This window comes from Tachysurus fulvidraco, chromosome 2 (genome assembly GCF_022655615.1).
Source record: "Tachysurus fulvidraco isolate hzauxx_2018 chromosome 2, HZAU_PFXX_2.0, whole genome shotgun sequence".
In the NCBI taxonomy this organism is placed as follows: Eukaryota; Metazoa; Chordata; class Actinopteri; order Siluriformes; family Bagridae; genus Tachysurus; species Tachysurus fulvidraco.
In genome coordinates this window covers 23,966,062-23,981,801 of record NC_062519.1, presented here as the reverse complement: position 1 = coordinate 23,981,801, position 15,740 = coordinate 23,966,062, and the positions used below count along the sequence as shown (strand labels likewise).

At 38.2% G+C, this 15,740-nt stretch overlaps 1 protein-coding gene and 1 non-coding gene across 2 annotated transcripts; one reads left to right on the top strand and one right to left on the bottom strand.

Moving 5' to 3' along the window:
- The first annotated feature begins 228 nt into the window (after nucleotides 1-228).
- Nucleotides 229-2,576, top strand: LOC113657903 (keratin, type I cytoskeletal 50 kDa-like). The gene is made up of 7 exons (XM_027170063.2): nucleotides 229-852; nucleotides 1,002-1,084; nucleotides 1,177-1,333; nucleotides 1,414-1,575; nucleotides 1,740-1,865; nucleotides 1,985-2,205; nucleotides 2,355-2,576. The coding sequence occupies exons 1-7, from the start codon at nucleotides 292-294 to the stop codon at nucleotides 2,443-2,445; spliced, it is 1,401 nt and encodes a 466-aa protein (XP_027025864.1). The 5' UTR covers nucleotides 229-291; the 3' UTR covers nucleotides 2,446-2,576.
- Nucleotides 2,577-10,974: 8,398 nt separating this feature from the next.
- On the bottom strand, nucleotides 10,975-11,132 carry LOC113657950. Its single transcript, XR_003444273.1, has one exon. It is a non-coding gene; the product is annotated as a U1 spliceosomal RNA (small nuclear RNA).
- Between the last annotated feature and the right edge of the window lie 4,608 nt (nucleotides 11,133-15,740).

The following is a 15,740-nucleotide window of genomic DNA, read 5'->3' as shown; positions in this document are numbered from 1 at the left end:
CTCGTGTTAGTGCTAGTCTTTTCATGCACCACAGTATTATAACGGAATATGATTTTCATCTGAGTGATAATTGCACAACTTTGAATGCATTCTTCTGCCTGAACACCTTCAGCTGCCAGGTCTTCTGCCCCTGGCCATATTATGGGTGGAGTGTAAAGAGGTGCTTTTTCCCCCACAAACCCCTTCACCCTCCCTTCAGCAGGGCAACATATAAAACTCCGACCATACTCTAAGATCTGCAGTCTCTCTCCATCACTCAGCAAAGAGCCACTTCTTCTCTACAGCGCAACCATGACCAGTTTTATGACTTCAGGTGTTTCTTACAGTGGAGGCTCCTTTCGGGGACCCAGTGCCGGTGGATCCTCTCGGTTTTCCTCGATGAGTGTTGGCGGTGGCCGCAACTTGACGGTTGCACGTGCCCCCAGCATGTATGGTGGTTCTGGAGGATCTGGTGTGCGCATATCCACTGCCTCCAGTTCCATGCGCAGTGGTGGAGGTGCTGCAGGCCTTGGTTTTGGTGGTGGAGGAGGAGGCTTTAGCTTTAGAGCCGGTGGAGGAGGATTTGGCTTTGGAGCCGGTGGAGGAGCTGGTGGAGGAGCAGGTGGAGGATCTGGGTTTAGCTTTGGTGGGGGTTTTGGTGGTGAGGATGTGGGCTCTGTGACAGTCAGTGAAAAGGCCACCATGCAGAACCTGAATGAACGTCTGGGATCCTACCTGGAAAAGGTACGCACGCTGGAGAAGGCCAATGCTGACCTGGAACTGAAGATCAGGCAGTTTGTGGAAAATAAGACCTCCCCTACTTCCCGAGACTACTCTGCTTATGAGAACACCATAAAGGACCTGCAAGAAAAGGTACCATATATAGTTTAACTTGGTGCATAGATTTGTCTATGAATCAAATATAATTCTATAAGAGTTTGATGTTATAGCAAAGACATTGGCCTACATAAAACATGCAAGCAATAATTTTTTGCAAAAGATTTATTGAAATGTTTCTACAGATACAGGATGCAACCAGCGACAATGGAGGCATCTACCTGAGCATTGATAATGCTAAACTGGCAGCCGATGACTTCAGAACCAAGTAAGTATTCAGTGTTTTACATAATCCTCACACAAATTGGCCAGATAAATGGCTTCAGTTTGGTTTCTGAGAGACTCTGTGTTCCTGCGCAGGTATGAGAATGAGTTGGCAATGCATCAGTCAGTGGAGGCAGACATTGCTGGGCTTAGGAGGCTCCTGGATGAGCTGACACTGTCGAGGTCAGACCTGGAGATGCGGATCGAAGGTCTTAGGGACGAGTTGATTTTCCTCAAGAAAAATCATGAGGAGGTGAGCGCTCTGACAGCAAAAGCAACTACATTAATTTTTTATGACATTAATTCTCATACACATTCACACTTTCTAACTAGGAACTGGAAGCGATGCGCAATAGCATGTCAGGTAGTGTGAGTGTGGAAGTGGATGCAGCACCTGGGGAAGACCTGAACCGTATCCTGGCTGAGATCCGTGAACAGTATGAAGCTATGGTTGCCAAGAACCAGCGTGAACTAGGGGGCTGGTTCCAGACCAAGGTGAAGGAATCATTCCAATCATGTAATATTTGATAACTGTTCTCTGTACTCCTGACTCATACTTAAGTTCATACTTAGATTTTTCAGCATGATCCTATTTTTTTTAAGCTAAAGATAATAAACTTTAGCAGGAACATACTGCTTCAACTACTGCTTCTTTGCAGACTGAAAATCTGAACAAGGAGATGACTGCCAACACAGCAGAACTAGAAGTATCCAAGTCAGAGGTTAATGAGATCAGACGCAATGTACAAGGCCTGGAGGTTGAGCTACAATCCCAACTAAGCATGGTAAATTCTAAAATGTTCTATTTTCAGACTAGGACTTTTTAATGCAAAAAAAGGTTTTTCTAACACTAACACTTTTCCAATGCCATTCCCTCCATTATTTAAACCCAATCCTTCCACAGAAAGCATCTCTAGAAGGCACTCTAGCAGATACAGAGAACCGTTACTCCATGAATTTATCTAGACTGCAAACTCAAGTAACAGGAATGGAGCAGCAGCTGATGGAACTCAGAGCTGATATTGAGAGGCAATCTCAGGACTATAAGATTCTGCTGGATATCAAGGACCGGCTGGAGATGGAGATTGCAGAGTACAGGAGGCTGCTGGATGGAGAGGTTGACAGGTGAGAGCAGATGCTAAATGAAAGAAACTAACCCAGACCATGCCTTTGTAAACGATTTTGATTGTTTTAATCAAATGTTGTATTACAAATCATTAATGTTCACCTGCTACACCATCCTAAACCTATATCTGTGTTTCTCATCACTGCAGCGTCAATACAAACTTCAGTAAAAAAGTGAAAGTGAAGACCATTGTGGAAGAGATGGTTGATGGGAAAGTGGTGTCCTCGACAACTGAATAAATCCAGCGAGGCTACGTTCAACACCGTAATGCAACTTTAAATTCAACAGAAATACAGCAAGAGTTATATGAACCATGTGAGATGATCTGCAATGAAAAAAATGAAAATAAAACGACTCCCTGACACAATGACACAATGACTCTCGCTTTTCATTACACCGCATTTCACACATAATAACAAGTACCTGTCCACCGTATGATCTACAGATGTTTTAAGGTCAGATGACAAAACAATATTACAGAACAAGATGCCAGATATTCTGAAGAAAGTTTTCTAAAAATCATAGCGTATAACCCAAACATTTTCACTATGTGATAGGAATACTATCCTACTACACTACATCAGCAGACATGTGGGAACACACATAATCAAAAAAAACATGGAAACATGATTTTGTTGCATTATTTAACACCAAGAAGATCTACCTTTGGTCTGAATATTCCTCTGGATGTGTTTTGGAAAGCTCTTCAATATTAAGTAATAGGACGATCTAGTAATGCATAAAAATATGGATCATCTTGCACATCAGCAAAGAACATATGTTAGGTTATGTTACACTATATTGCAGCATGGTGGTGAAGTCGGAGAAGTTTTACATGGTTGTGTAGGTTTCTGCAAGATTCTCCAGTTGCCTCTTACTGTCCAAAAGCACACAGCTAGCTGGAATGTTGGTAAATTATTTTATAGTAAATTGCCCATAATTATATTATATGGGGGGCACAGTGGCTTAGTGGTTAGCACGTTCGCCTCACACCTCCAGGGTTGGGGGTTCGATTCCCACTCCGCCTTGTGTGTGTGGAATTTGCATGTTTTCCCTGTGCTTTGGGGGTTTCCTCCGGGTACTCCGGTTTCCTCCCCTGGTCCAAAGACATGCATGGTAGGTTGATCGGCATCTCTGGAAAATTGTGTGAGTGTGTGATTGTGTGAGTGAATGAGTGTGTGTGTGTGTGTGTGTGTGTGTGTGTGTGTGTGTGTGTGTGTGTGTGTGTGTGCCCTGCGATGGGTTGGCACTCCATCCAGGGTGTATCCTGCCTTGATGCCCGATGATGCCTGGCACAGGCTCCCCGTGACCCGAGGTAGTTCGGATAAGCGGTAGAAAATGAATGAATGAATGAATGACATTACTGTATATTATGGTACCTTGCAAAAGTATTCATACCCACTGAATTTTTCTACATTTTGTCACGTTACAACCACAAACAAAAATGTATTTTATCAGGAGTTTATGTGTTAGAGCAACACAAAATGGCACAATTGTGAAATGGAAGGAAGATGATAAATGGCATCAAAAGTAAATAATTTGTAGAACCAAGATTCACTGCAATTATTACAGCTGATACTCTTTTGGGGTGTGTCTCTAACAGCTTTAGAACATCTCAAGAATGAAAGTTTTGTAAAATAATTTTTAAATTCAATTATTATTATAGCAAAATTAGTAAATAAAGAAAGGAATGGAAAAATGGAATTTTCGTAAATTTGTTATTGCGTGTAAAAACCACAGTTGTTTAGAGGTGTGGCTGGTTTGTGTTGTTTTTATTACAATATTGTGCAATACTGGAGAACAGGCAGCAAAGTGAGTCCCTGGTGGCTGCAGGAAAACAGACAGCATATGCGCTGTAGTACCGGTTGTTGATGACTGTGCATTATCGTCAGTTGTTGCTCCTTAAAAGGAGGTGAACTTATCTATTAAAATCGCCAATGGCCATAACAGATAAAAAAAAAGAGTTCCAGTGAAGGAAGTAAATTGCTTGCCATAACTTTATTGTTCTTTATAATTAATATTTAATTAAAGTCAGGTTCAGAATAATAAGTATTGAGTAACCCATACTCAGAATTTGTTCTCTGCATTTAACCCATCCAAAGTGCACACACAGCAGTGAACACACACACACACACACACACACACACACCGTGAACACACACCCAGAGCAGTGGGCAGCCATTTATGCTGCGGTGCCCGTGGAGCAGTTGGGGGGGTTCGGTGCCTTGCTCAAGGGCACCTCAGTCGTGGTATTGCCGGCCCGAGACTCGAACCCACAACCTTACGGTTAGGAGTCAAACTCTCTATATTGCTATATATATATATCGATATACATCTATGGATAAAATGTTGGTACAGAAAACAAATATATGAAGATGTACATTTGCATCTCTCGTTGGTTAGCCTGAGAAACAAAGAGTAAATATACTTCACAAGACCTCTGAAAATGTGGAATTTAGCACCAAGACGTTAGAATCAGATACTTTATTTACAGTAAACTGTGAGGTGAGGTCTCTACAGATCAAACTTTGTCCAGCACAGCCCACAGATGTGATTTTAGAACTGAGGAATTTCAAGTCAACACCTTGAACTCTTTGTCAACAAGATAATCAATGTTAAAGTCATCAGATTTGGTGTTATGTTCCTGTGCTTAACCCCGGTTCACCCTGAAACAAAACCCCTGATAAATAAACCCCTGATAAAATGGAAAAGTCAGATTCCAGTTGGCTAAAAAATGCAACATTTCTTGAGAACTGACAGTAAAGGTAGGTCTATATAGATATATATTTCGTATAAGTGCGTGCAGAATTCCTTTCAGCTCATGTTAGAATTTAGAAATGTATGCCCCTGTTAGGAATAAATTCTATTAGGAATCTTCAGGTTGTGTAACTGGTTAACATATGATATAATAGTATGTAATATATAATAATATTCATATTCATCTGTATATTATATTCATAGTACACATATACTCATCTGTATATTATATTCATAGTACACATATACTCATCTGTATATTATATTCATAGAACATACATATCTGTAAATTACTGTTTATAGTAATAGCCATATATTTTATTACAGCACATATCCTTCTGTAAATCTGTATATTGTTCATAGTACGCACACAACTGTAACTTACTCCATATTACCACTTAATTTATTTAACTCATTTAAATCTTCTACAAACTGTATATCCTGCACTTGCTGCTATTGCACTCTGGTTAGACCTAAACCGCATTTTGTTGCCTTGTACTTGTACATGTGTAATGACAATAAAGTTGAATCTAATCTAATCTAATCTAATCTAATCTAATCTAATCTAATCTAATCTAATCTAATCTAATCTAATCTAATCTAATCTAATAAGTGTATACCAGCACTCTAGTTCTCATCAATGCACTCCTTCCTTGCTCTGAGTTCTGCAGATAGACCTGATTGGGTTAAGTGGAAAGAACTGGCTTTATCATGGTGTGTTCATGAATCAGTCATTAACTTGTAGTCACTGTCTCGCTCCTTTCCACTAACTCTAACACTGTGATCTTCTTGCGTGCACCTGAGAAACAGAACATGAGAGACAGTTAGTTCCTGAGAGAATAAGAGGTTTTCTTTTTTGAAGGTATTATTTATTTACCATGTTACTACAAATCTATTACCTTTTTAATGCAACTTTCATCAGTCTTTTTAATTTTGTTCCAAGACAATTGTGTTAATCTTTTTAAAAATTGCTCTTAAATCTCAAAATATGTTTTTATAAACGTGTTCTCAGATCGATTGCTTTAAAAAAAGACATAAACAGAATGTCAAAAAAATTACGTAAGCACGTTCATGGCAAAACTGTGATTGATGCAGCGGATTATTCTTCTAAAATATCTATCTAATATCTATATCTAATATCTAATATCTATTATAATATCTATAATATCTAACTAAATATCTATTCTTCTGAAATAACTAACCTTGGAATTTTCTATAAAATAAAGGGAAAGAAAGGAAAAAAATTAACATTAGCATAAATAATAATCTTAAAATAAAAAAAACAACAAAAACAAGCACAAAAAACAAGAAAAATACAGTATTCTCTTCACCCGCTCAGTGCCTACAGCTGTAACCTATACTTTTTGATCTCACACCCCAAGGTCCCATAGTCTATCTTACTCTTTGTTGTGTTAGCAGAAATGAGTTGGAGCTTGAACTCCAGGTCCATGATGATTTTTTGTTGGAAATTTGCAAATTTTGCTGCGGAGTCAGTCGCAGTGTCTTGTACACTGGCATTAAATGACATGATCTGTGGAGACATGTTCAAGCAGCAATAATGACTACTGTATAATGATACATGCCATGTTACAGACATCCCTCTGCAAATACTCCATAAATGTTCAATGGGATTCAAGTCTTTTTCTGCTTTCTCTTCAACATTTACTTTTTTTTTTTTTTTATTTACATTTATGGTATTTAGCAGACACCCTTATCCAGAGTGACTTACAACTGAGCAACTGAGGGTTAAGGACCTTGCTCAGGGGCCCAGCAGTGGCAGCTTGGTGGACCTGGGGTTCGAACCTGTGACCTTCCGAACATTAGCCCAACACCTTAAATACTGAGTTACCACATTCCCTCTTCTAAACCAGTCTAGGTCATGTGAGGCCTTCTGGCTGTATGTTTAGAGTTGTCTTGTTAAATTTAGTCCCAGATTTAGTTTTTGAGATTAAATGACTTTCCATCAATCCATTAATGTGTCATTTGAAGATACACAATTCCACAATACGTTTTCCAGAGAAACAGTTCACACCTTGATGATCCCACATGTTACATTTACGACATTTATGACATTTGCCAGATGCTCTTATCAAAAGCGACTTACTTTTATCTCATTTATACAGCTGAGCAATTGAAGGTTAAGAGCTTTGTTCAGGTGCCCAGCAGTGGCAGCTTGGTGGACCTGGGAACCTTCTGATCAACAGGCCAACACATTAACCACTGAGTTACCACTTCCCCACAATGCTTCTTTCTCCAAACACCACAAGCTTTATGACTATATATGAACATGTGCACTGAAAGCATATAAAATAAAATAAAAAATACATTCCCCTCACTGTATGAAAGGAAAGTCCCATTAATATTGCTTTAACGTTAACAGTAACATTTAAAGTACCAGATCAGATGTGCACAATTCTCAAAAACTCATGGATGTAGAATAACCTCATATGGACAATGAAGAAATAATTTTGGCACCCCTAATCTAGAAGGTGCTTGAAGGAAAAAAAAATATCTGGATAGCATTATTTCCTCCAATTTAGAATAGTCTTATTGTGCATATAAGTCATGTAAGTTGGCAGCGCACTGCTTGGCAAGGATAGGGCTGGGCTCGATGTATCATGGAACACTCATCATGGTTGTAAAGTGATATTTTGCGTACAGGAAACCACCTGGCACAACGTTCCTTCAGCCTTTACGTGTTGTTGCAAGCTTGAAAAACTATACTCCGATTTAATTTGAAGGAAGGGTAATTAAATTTGTTTGTATGGCAGATGGAGCCAGCTACTCCATGGACCCTCCAAAATGCATCAACAGCTGAAACTATTTACAGAAAATTGTACATGACAAGGGCTTTCTTTAAACAAAGATGACTAGACCTCCCCTGGATAATGATACATATCTACGTGGTATGTAAATAAATATTAGAAACCCACTAAACACAAAACGGTGATTAAATAAATACAACGTAATGTGTTTGTGTCTGCAGTCAGGTGTGGGTGTGATCATACAGTACAGTACCACGCTTTCTTCAGATTTACGTTCAATCTGAAGTTTATAGAAGTGGGTCTTCAACCTTCTGACCTCCCTAGTCATATTCATCAAGCCATCATTCTGCTCAGTGAACCTCTTATCCATAGCAGAGATCTATAAATCACACCGTAGGTTATTCAAATAACTTCTGAAGACACCGAAAATGACTTTTCTCTGATTCATTTTTATGGACTTATTTGATGTACCTTTTTTTTTTGGTACCAGACCTCCATGTCTTTACGATTCTAGGCAACAACATACTTACAGTATAGTGTTCATGAATCTCTGTCAAAGTCTCGATCAGGTCTGTAGATGGTGCTGCAACTAAAGAAATGCTCACCTGGTGAGCATTTCTCCTAAAAAGCACATCAGAAAAAGACACGGCTTCCTGTGATATTTATGGATTTAACACGGATATCATTTCAGCTCGATTACAATGGAAGATGGAGAAGAGTTCACTCATTCATTCATTCTCTACCACTTATCCGAACTTCTCGGGTGACGGGGAGCCTGTGCCTATCTCAGGTGTCATCGGGCATCGAGGCAGGATACACCCTGGACGGAGTGCCAACCCATCGCAGGGCACACACACACACACACACATTCATTCACTCACACACACTCACACACTACGGACAATTTTCCAGAGATGCCAATCAACCTACCATGCATGTATTTGGACCGGGGGAGGAAACCGGAGTACCCGGAGGAAACCCCCGAGGCACGGGGAGAACATGCAAACTCCACACACACAATGCGGAGGTGGGAATCGAACCACCAACCCTGGAGGTGTGAGGTGAACGTGCTAACCACTAAACCACTGTGCCCCCCCCTCCTTCTTAAAGCATATGTGTCATCTAAATCTCTCTATTAGTCTGTTCCTTTCAGTCGGGAAGTTATTGAGAGATGATTATGAGATTAAAAGAAAACTGAACAAAGAAACAAGACCCACAAACAAAACCTAAAAACAGTTGTTTTGAAAACAAATATGAAGAATTAAATCAGACTTAATGTGTAAAAAATATTCAGTCCCTTTACTATGATTTAGGTGTTATCCCAACAGTTATGCACAGACGAACAAAGCAACAGCTAATCTCAAGTACAAAGTTTGTTACCCAAAAATAATAAAACGTGCAAGTTTCTGAAAACACACGTGGTAACTATGTGATTATGAATATGTTTCAGGACTAAAGCTGGTACTACAGCGTGCTCTCTTCATATCGATGTCATGATACAGTGAGTTGCCAATAGTTGCAAAAAAAGTACTATTTTTTGAGAAACTGTTTGTTTTTGTCTTTGTTCCTGCGAAACATTTTTTTGTCAAATTAATATTTTACTTGTGCAAACTTCACAGAACTTCAGAGATGAACCCCGGTGCTTGCACTGAAACATGTTGCATTATGACAAAAGAAGTTCACTGTCTAATTGTTTGGGCTTCTCCTTTTGGCCAGTGTTGTTAATCACATCAGCATGATGATCATAGGAGGTAAATAATTTCAAATTCAGTGTATATTTTCTCGATTCAAAGCTAAAAACCTCCAGTAGACCAGATGTGCACTGACCCCACCCATCCTCTTCACATACTGCCGTCAGGGGGCGGAATAAAAACTCAAACCATCCTGGAAGAATTGCTTGTCTAACCAGATTCCAGTCAGCATTACCTCCTTTCATTAACTTTCACCCACATACTGTATGCACTTTTATTGCTCTGCATAAACTACACTTTTAATATGGTACTCTATGATTTTTTTTTACGGCTATTGAAATGAACTAAACCATAAATCTTTCGTGACGTGACTGTGTTTCCCCACAACGATTCACAATGACTGTCATACGTTAAACCAGAATTCTACCTTAATTTACTTCTTTATATCGACTACGTATTTAGGCACACTTTTTTATATCTAGCATTAACTGTCTTTGCTCTTCTTTCCACCATATTTCCATGGCTTTACTATGATGCTTACAGTATGTCCACTGTTATAGTATGAATAGAAATATGATGGTCATACAGTCATAGTAACCATGGCAACCATGGACACAGTAAACTATGGTTTTTCCTGAACACGGCTTTGGTATGTCAAACAGAAACCAGCTAATGCCAAATAAATTTCTATTTCTTGTAAATGTTATGTAAAATGTAGTATTCTGAAATAAATGATGTGAAGGTTAGTTTGAGAGCGAATGGAAGGCGAAACTGAAAAAAAATGCAGATTAGAGGAGAGCAAAAACACCCGAAAGGGGAAAGGGAAAGAGTGCAGCATTAGTCATACACTGCTTCCCTTGTAGAGACCTCAGTGTTTTGGTTGACTATGTTTTTTTTAACTTGGCTGAAAGTTAGTATGAGAACCAGTCTATATTTGAACCTTGTAGTTAGATCAGATTCTTTTACAGCTTAAACCATATGTACTGTTTCTTATAAGTTACCTGATCAGTGATTATGCCTCTTAACACATTTTTACACTTTAATTAATGATGATTAATTGATGCTTATTACTTTTGGTCAAACCAGTTGCCAAAGATTTTATTTTGAGTAGAAGTTTTCAGGATTAAAGAAGTGGCTGAAACACGCTCTCTGCACATTCCAGGGTATATTTGTGTGGAGTTTGGTGGCAGCGCTGGAATGCCGGGGCAAATATGAAGACGGACACACCTTTCTTTACGGTTAAAGAGATAGCCATATCGTATTAAATTGATTCATTGGTGAAATCATTCAGACATGTAAAGAGCAATAACATACAACAGGAAAAGGTGACTGAGTATTATAATATAAGACTTTAGCCCTGACTTACTGCCCAGTTGATGCTTAAAAACGTACGCCTTGTTTATTATATGACAAACCTAATAGAACAGAAGCCTTTATTTTGTCACATATACTGTATATTATAGCAGTGGGTTAAAGGTCTTGGTCAATAGCCCAACAGTGGCAGTGCTGGGGCTTGAACCATGATCCTCTGATCAACAACCCAGAGCTATAACCACTTGTGCCACTACTGTCACAATCAAATGGTACAGTCAAGATTCTCGCATTTGGGGAATTTTAGTTCAGTTTAGTTCGGTGACACCGATTGCAATGGCTGAGCCTCACTTTGGGCAAACCACCTCCTTGACCATGGTATTGCCCCTGCCAGGTATGTATGTATGGTGGGGTCATTTAAAGATCTATAAATAAAAATGAGAAATAAAATTAAAATAAATGACAAATGGGTATTCTGCAGATGGATGCGCTTCTCCATTAGCCTTTCATACTCCATCTTCAGAGTTGAGCCGGTTAGAGTAATCTCATCCGTATACTTTCTGCTGAAGACAATGTCCATCTCCACTGTCTTACAGAAAGATAGCTCTGTCTCTTACCTGAAGTCATTAGGTATGAGGATTATTAATGGAATGAAATCTGAAAAATAAGACTTACATGCTTATTTTAATGCACACATATTGTTCACTTACATGTTTCTGAAATCATCAACAGCTAGACTGGCATTTAGAATTTTTTGAGCAGTCTATTTATTGGACTTCAACATGTGGTGAATCTGGAAAATTAAGAAAATATTCTCATCATTGTCAGCCATGTTGTTTATGCTAGGCACCCTTGAGAGCTGTTAACGTACAGCGTCAAAAATGGATAATACGTTAATAAAAATTAGGCAAAAACATTGTCATTTTAGAGCAGGTGTAGAGATATGTACCCTATTAAAATCTGTCTGCTGTTGCACCAATGCAGGTATACTGATACAAACCCACAGACAAAAATGTAACCTTATGCTACTGTGCTTGACAAAAATGCATGTAGCCGTGTTGTCTGCCGCAAGATATCGCGTGCCCTTGTTCAGATAAGACACCTAAGATGCATACTCTGTAGCATCGTTTCAAATGACTGCTATCATTTTTTATACTTTGGAAACAGCTCTAAAGCATAAAGGTGTAACTATTGATTTTTCAGTTTGTGTAGCGGTTAGCAAATGTAGAAATGCCACTATATGGATTATTCAGACTTGAAAATTTCTAAAACATTTAAGGCCATCGGAAAAGAATCCCAAAGAGAAAGGCAAAATGTAATCAAAGAGTGATTAGTTAAGGATGATTAGTGCAAAAATAATCAATGATAAATGAATAAGAGCCTGCAATGTAATATCAAAGTAAATGTTAAACTTGAATACACAAAGTATGCAGTTAGATGAAAAGAAAACAGTGCTGTCTTTTGCAGATTTGTCTTTAAACTAAACATCGAATTTTCTGAATTAGCGATGTGTTTGATAAGTAACACATACAGCTGAGTCAAAAGCAAGGTAATATGTTAGCAGCAACCAAAACATACATTTATCTAATTGAGAGTTGCACAGTCATTTTGATTTCTACATAGATTGACCCCTTTCTTTTCTAGTCTTACCTGGTCCTGTACGCTTTTAATGGTGGTCATTACCGGAGTAATCACAGGACTCAACAGTGTGGCTTGCAGACCGCTCATCCATTGGTCTTCCATTGTAACTCAGCGGTGCTGCTGTTCAAAGACTGCACCTTCTTAATAAAGACTTCTGTTCGATCATTTAGAGTCTGCATGATGAAGTTATTGTTGCCTGAATTGTAAAAAGGTTTGTATCTGCAAGATTCATAAAAAAATGCAGACTTGGAAAATGAAATGCAAGTTCCTTGGCCCCAGGCTTCCTCATACATGCTAAGTGTTTTTGACATTAAAGACATTTTGATATCCTGGTAGAGATATATAGAGAAGAGTAGCCGGGACAAAAGTGTCTAAATGTTTGCTTGTGTCTACAAGTCTTTAAGCACCTGGCATGGATTTGTAGGTAGAGCTGTTTCTGCATATGACAAGATACAGTAGGTGCATTCACCTACATTCCTATTTAAGGCATTTTAGCATCCTTTCTTGTTATACTGTATATCAATCTATGTCTACCTGCATTTTCTTGCCACCCGTGACATGATAATATCACAATTGGCATCCATGTCCATCGTCGTCAAAGTTCATTCACCAAAACACAGTTTAAATTTTATCCTGGTCAGGGTCCTAGTGGAAATGGAAGGTATCCTGGGGAAAAAAAATTATTTGATTATTTGATTATTTTTATTTTTTTTCTCCAGATTTTTAAGTGAAAATCAGTCAAGATCTGTAACAAATGCTTTATGTGCAGATTTTTAGATATGAAACACTTTCTTCAGAAAATTGACTAAAATTAGCTTTAGAACAGCAGCTATTAACATATTAGTTAAGCAAATTAATACTTTGCTTTCTACAATGGTCAAAGTGCAGTGCAGAGGTCAGATATGTGTGAGGTCAGATAGTGAAATTCAATGGTTATGGATCCTGAAAGATAAAATTCCATTGTTTGGTCCATCAACATACTAATTCTAATATATTTTTTAATTAAATTCAATTTATTTATATAGTGCATTTAACAATTCACATTGTCTGTCGAAAAGAAAAAAATATAAAAAGAAAAATAAGAATAAAATGAAATAAATGAATACATACATTTAAAGTTTAAAATTGTTTTAAAAATATTAATCTAACATTTTAAATATTATTTATCTCTAATATCTATCCCTGGCGAGCAAGCCAGAGGAGACGGTGGTGAGGAAAATCTCCCTGAGATGATATGATCAAGAAACCTTGAGAGGAACCAGACTCAGAAGTGAACCTCATCCTTATCTGGGTGACTCTGGACAGGAAATAATGTAAATGGAATTAATGTCCATTCTACAACTGTTTATAATAGTGCAACCGAGCGCTCCTGAGGAACTAATGACTTATATGAATACATGAACTGATCTTTTTTTGCTTTTCTTCAATACAAACGAATATGTGAAAATAAAAATGGGAGGCTGATACTAATACAAATATAATTAAAAATTCCCAATTTCGTTGCTTCTTTACATCATACACATACAATGCAGGGTCATACCCAAAGGACAACTCTGTTATAGAAAGAGTTGTCTTACAGTACAAAGTACTATATAGTACATACATTTATATACAGTATATTACATAGAATGCTGCAATATACTGTTTTGTAAGTTTTTTTTTCATATGATATTGAATCTGTGCTAAAGTCTATCTCAGTAGACAGTATAACAAGTGCATATTTGGACCAAAATGGGTTTGCCAAAAAAAAACCCTGCACTGAGAAGAATGCGAATGCCACACCCCATGTGCAAATATCAAAAGATTTAAACCAGATCAAACACCTTCGCCTCACACTTCCAGGGTCGGGATTCGATTCCCGCCTCCGCCTTGTGTGTGCGGAATTTCTCCCCGTGCCTCGGGGGTTTCCTCCGGGTACTCCGGTTTCCTCCCCCGGTCCAAAGACATGCATGGTAGGTTGATTGGCATCTCTGGAAAATTGTCCATAGTGTGTGATTGCGTGAGTGAATGAGAGTGTGTGTGTGCCCTGCGATGGGTTGGTACTCCATCCAGGGTGTTTCCTGCCTCAATGCCTAATGATGCCTGAGATAGGCATAGGCTCCCCGTGACCCGAGAAATTCGGATAAGCAGTAGAAAATGAGTGAGTCAGTGAGAAGCACATACTCTAGCCTTATCCTTATTCTCCAACTGGAGTTTAATAAGGCTATTTAGAGACAAAATAAGTCTTTAATATGAACAGATATAAAGAAGGTAGCTTTTATAGCACCCTTTTTCTATATTTAAGTCAATCCTGACTGAACATAAAGGCAGTAAAGCTACTGCTTGAACATGGCTTCGGAACAGTCCTTTAATAATGACCAGTGGTTTGAAATGTAATACAATTCTTTATGTTAAACAAGTGGAAACGTATATATAGATAGTATATTTAGTGATATTTAAATATATGTTATATATAGGACTGTCATATATAGGACTTATGTAAAAAAAATATGGTTATGCAATCTTCATAGATAATCATATAAAGAATACGTGCAATGAAGAACACAGTGATTTTCAGCAGAATACCTTTCCAGCATAATAAATTCTTAACCCGCCTTGGTTAACTGTACAGATAACATTCTTCTCTGCATGTTAAAGGTCTATAGTAGCAACCCAGAAATGACTCAGTTAAAATGAATGGTGTGGTAATTATGAAAAGACGTGTTTGGAACTACACCCTTCATTTATTGCTAACAAAGAAGACAATTATTTTGTGTTAATAGCACCTCATCTACTGATTGCTATGAGTCATTGATATTTTGCACAGTGAATTCTGTATAAAAAAGTATAATAATCGTATTGCCTTTATACAATATACAATAAATAGCGTATGCTGTTCTGTAAAATGGTTAGATCTCTAGTTTAATATGTAACTCTGGTTGTGTAATGTTCATCTCGTGTACTGTATATGCACACACATTCTGAGACCTTCCCACAATGTCACAAAGTAACCCGATGACTGAATAGCCACCTTCTGGTCTAAATAATATGCAGAGCTTGCTCTTGCTCCCGCTATAAGAAGGACCATGGGAAGAAATCCCAGATTTATTCACAAGGTCAATCCAGAATTATCTGACAACCAGTTCATAAAAGGCAAGCATAATATTTTACTGAGGTGATTCTATACAGAAACACAATTCAGTTTAACATGCTCAATGGGCTCAAGGGATCCCACAAGAGCTAGTCTCTCCAAGAAAGCTGGAATTGTGCATTGTACTAGATGCAGATGATGGACACCATCTGCAAAACCATCTGTTTTTACCTTAGAGCATACAAGGTCTGAGCATTATTAAGGGGTCTTGTATTGTGGAGGGTTTCTGACCCACGTGT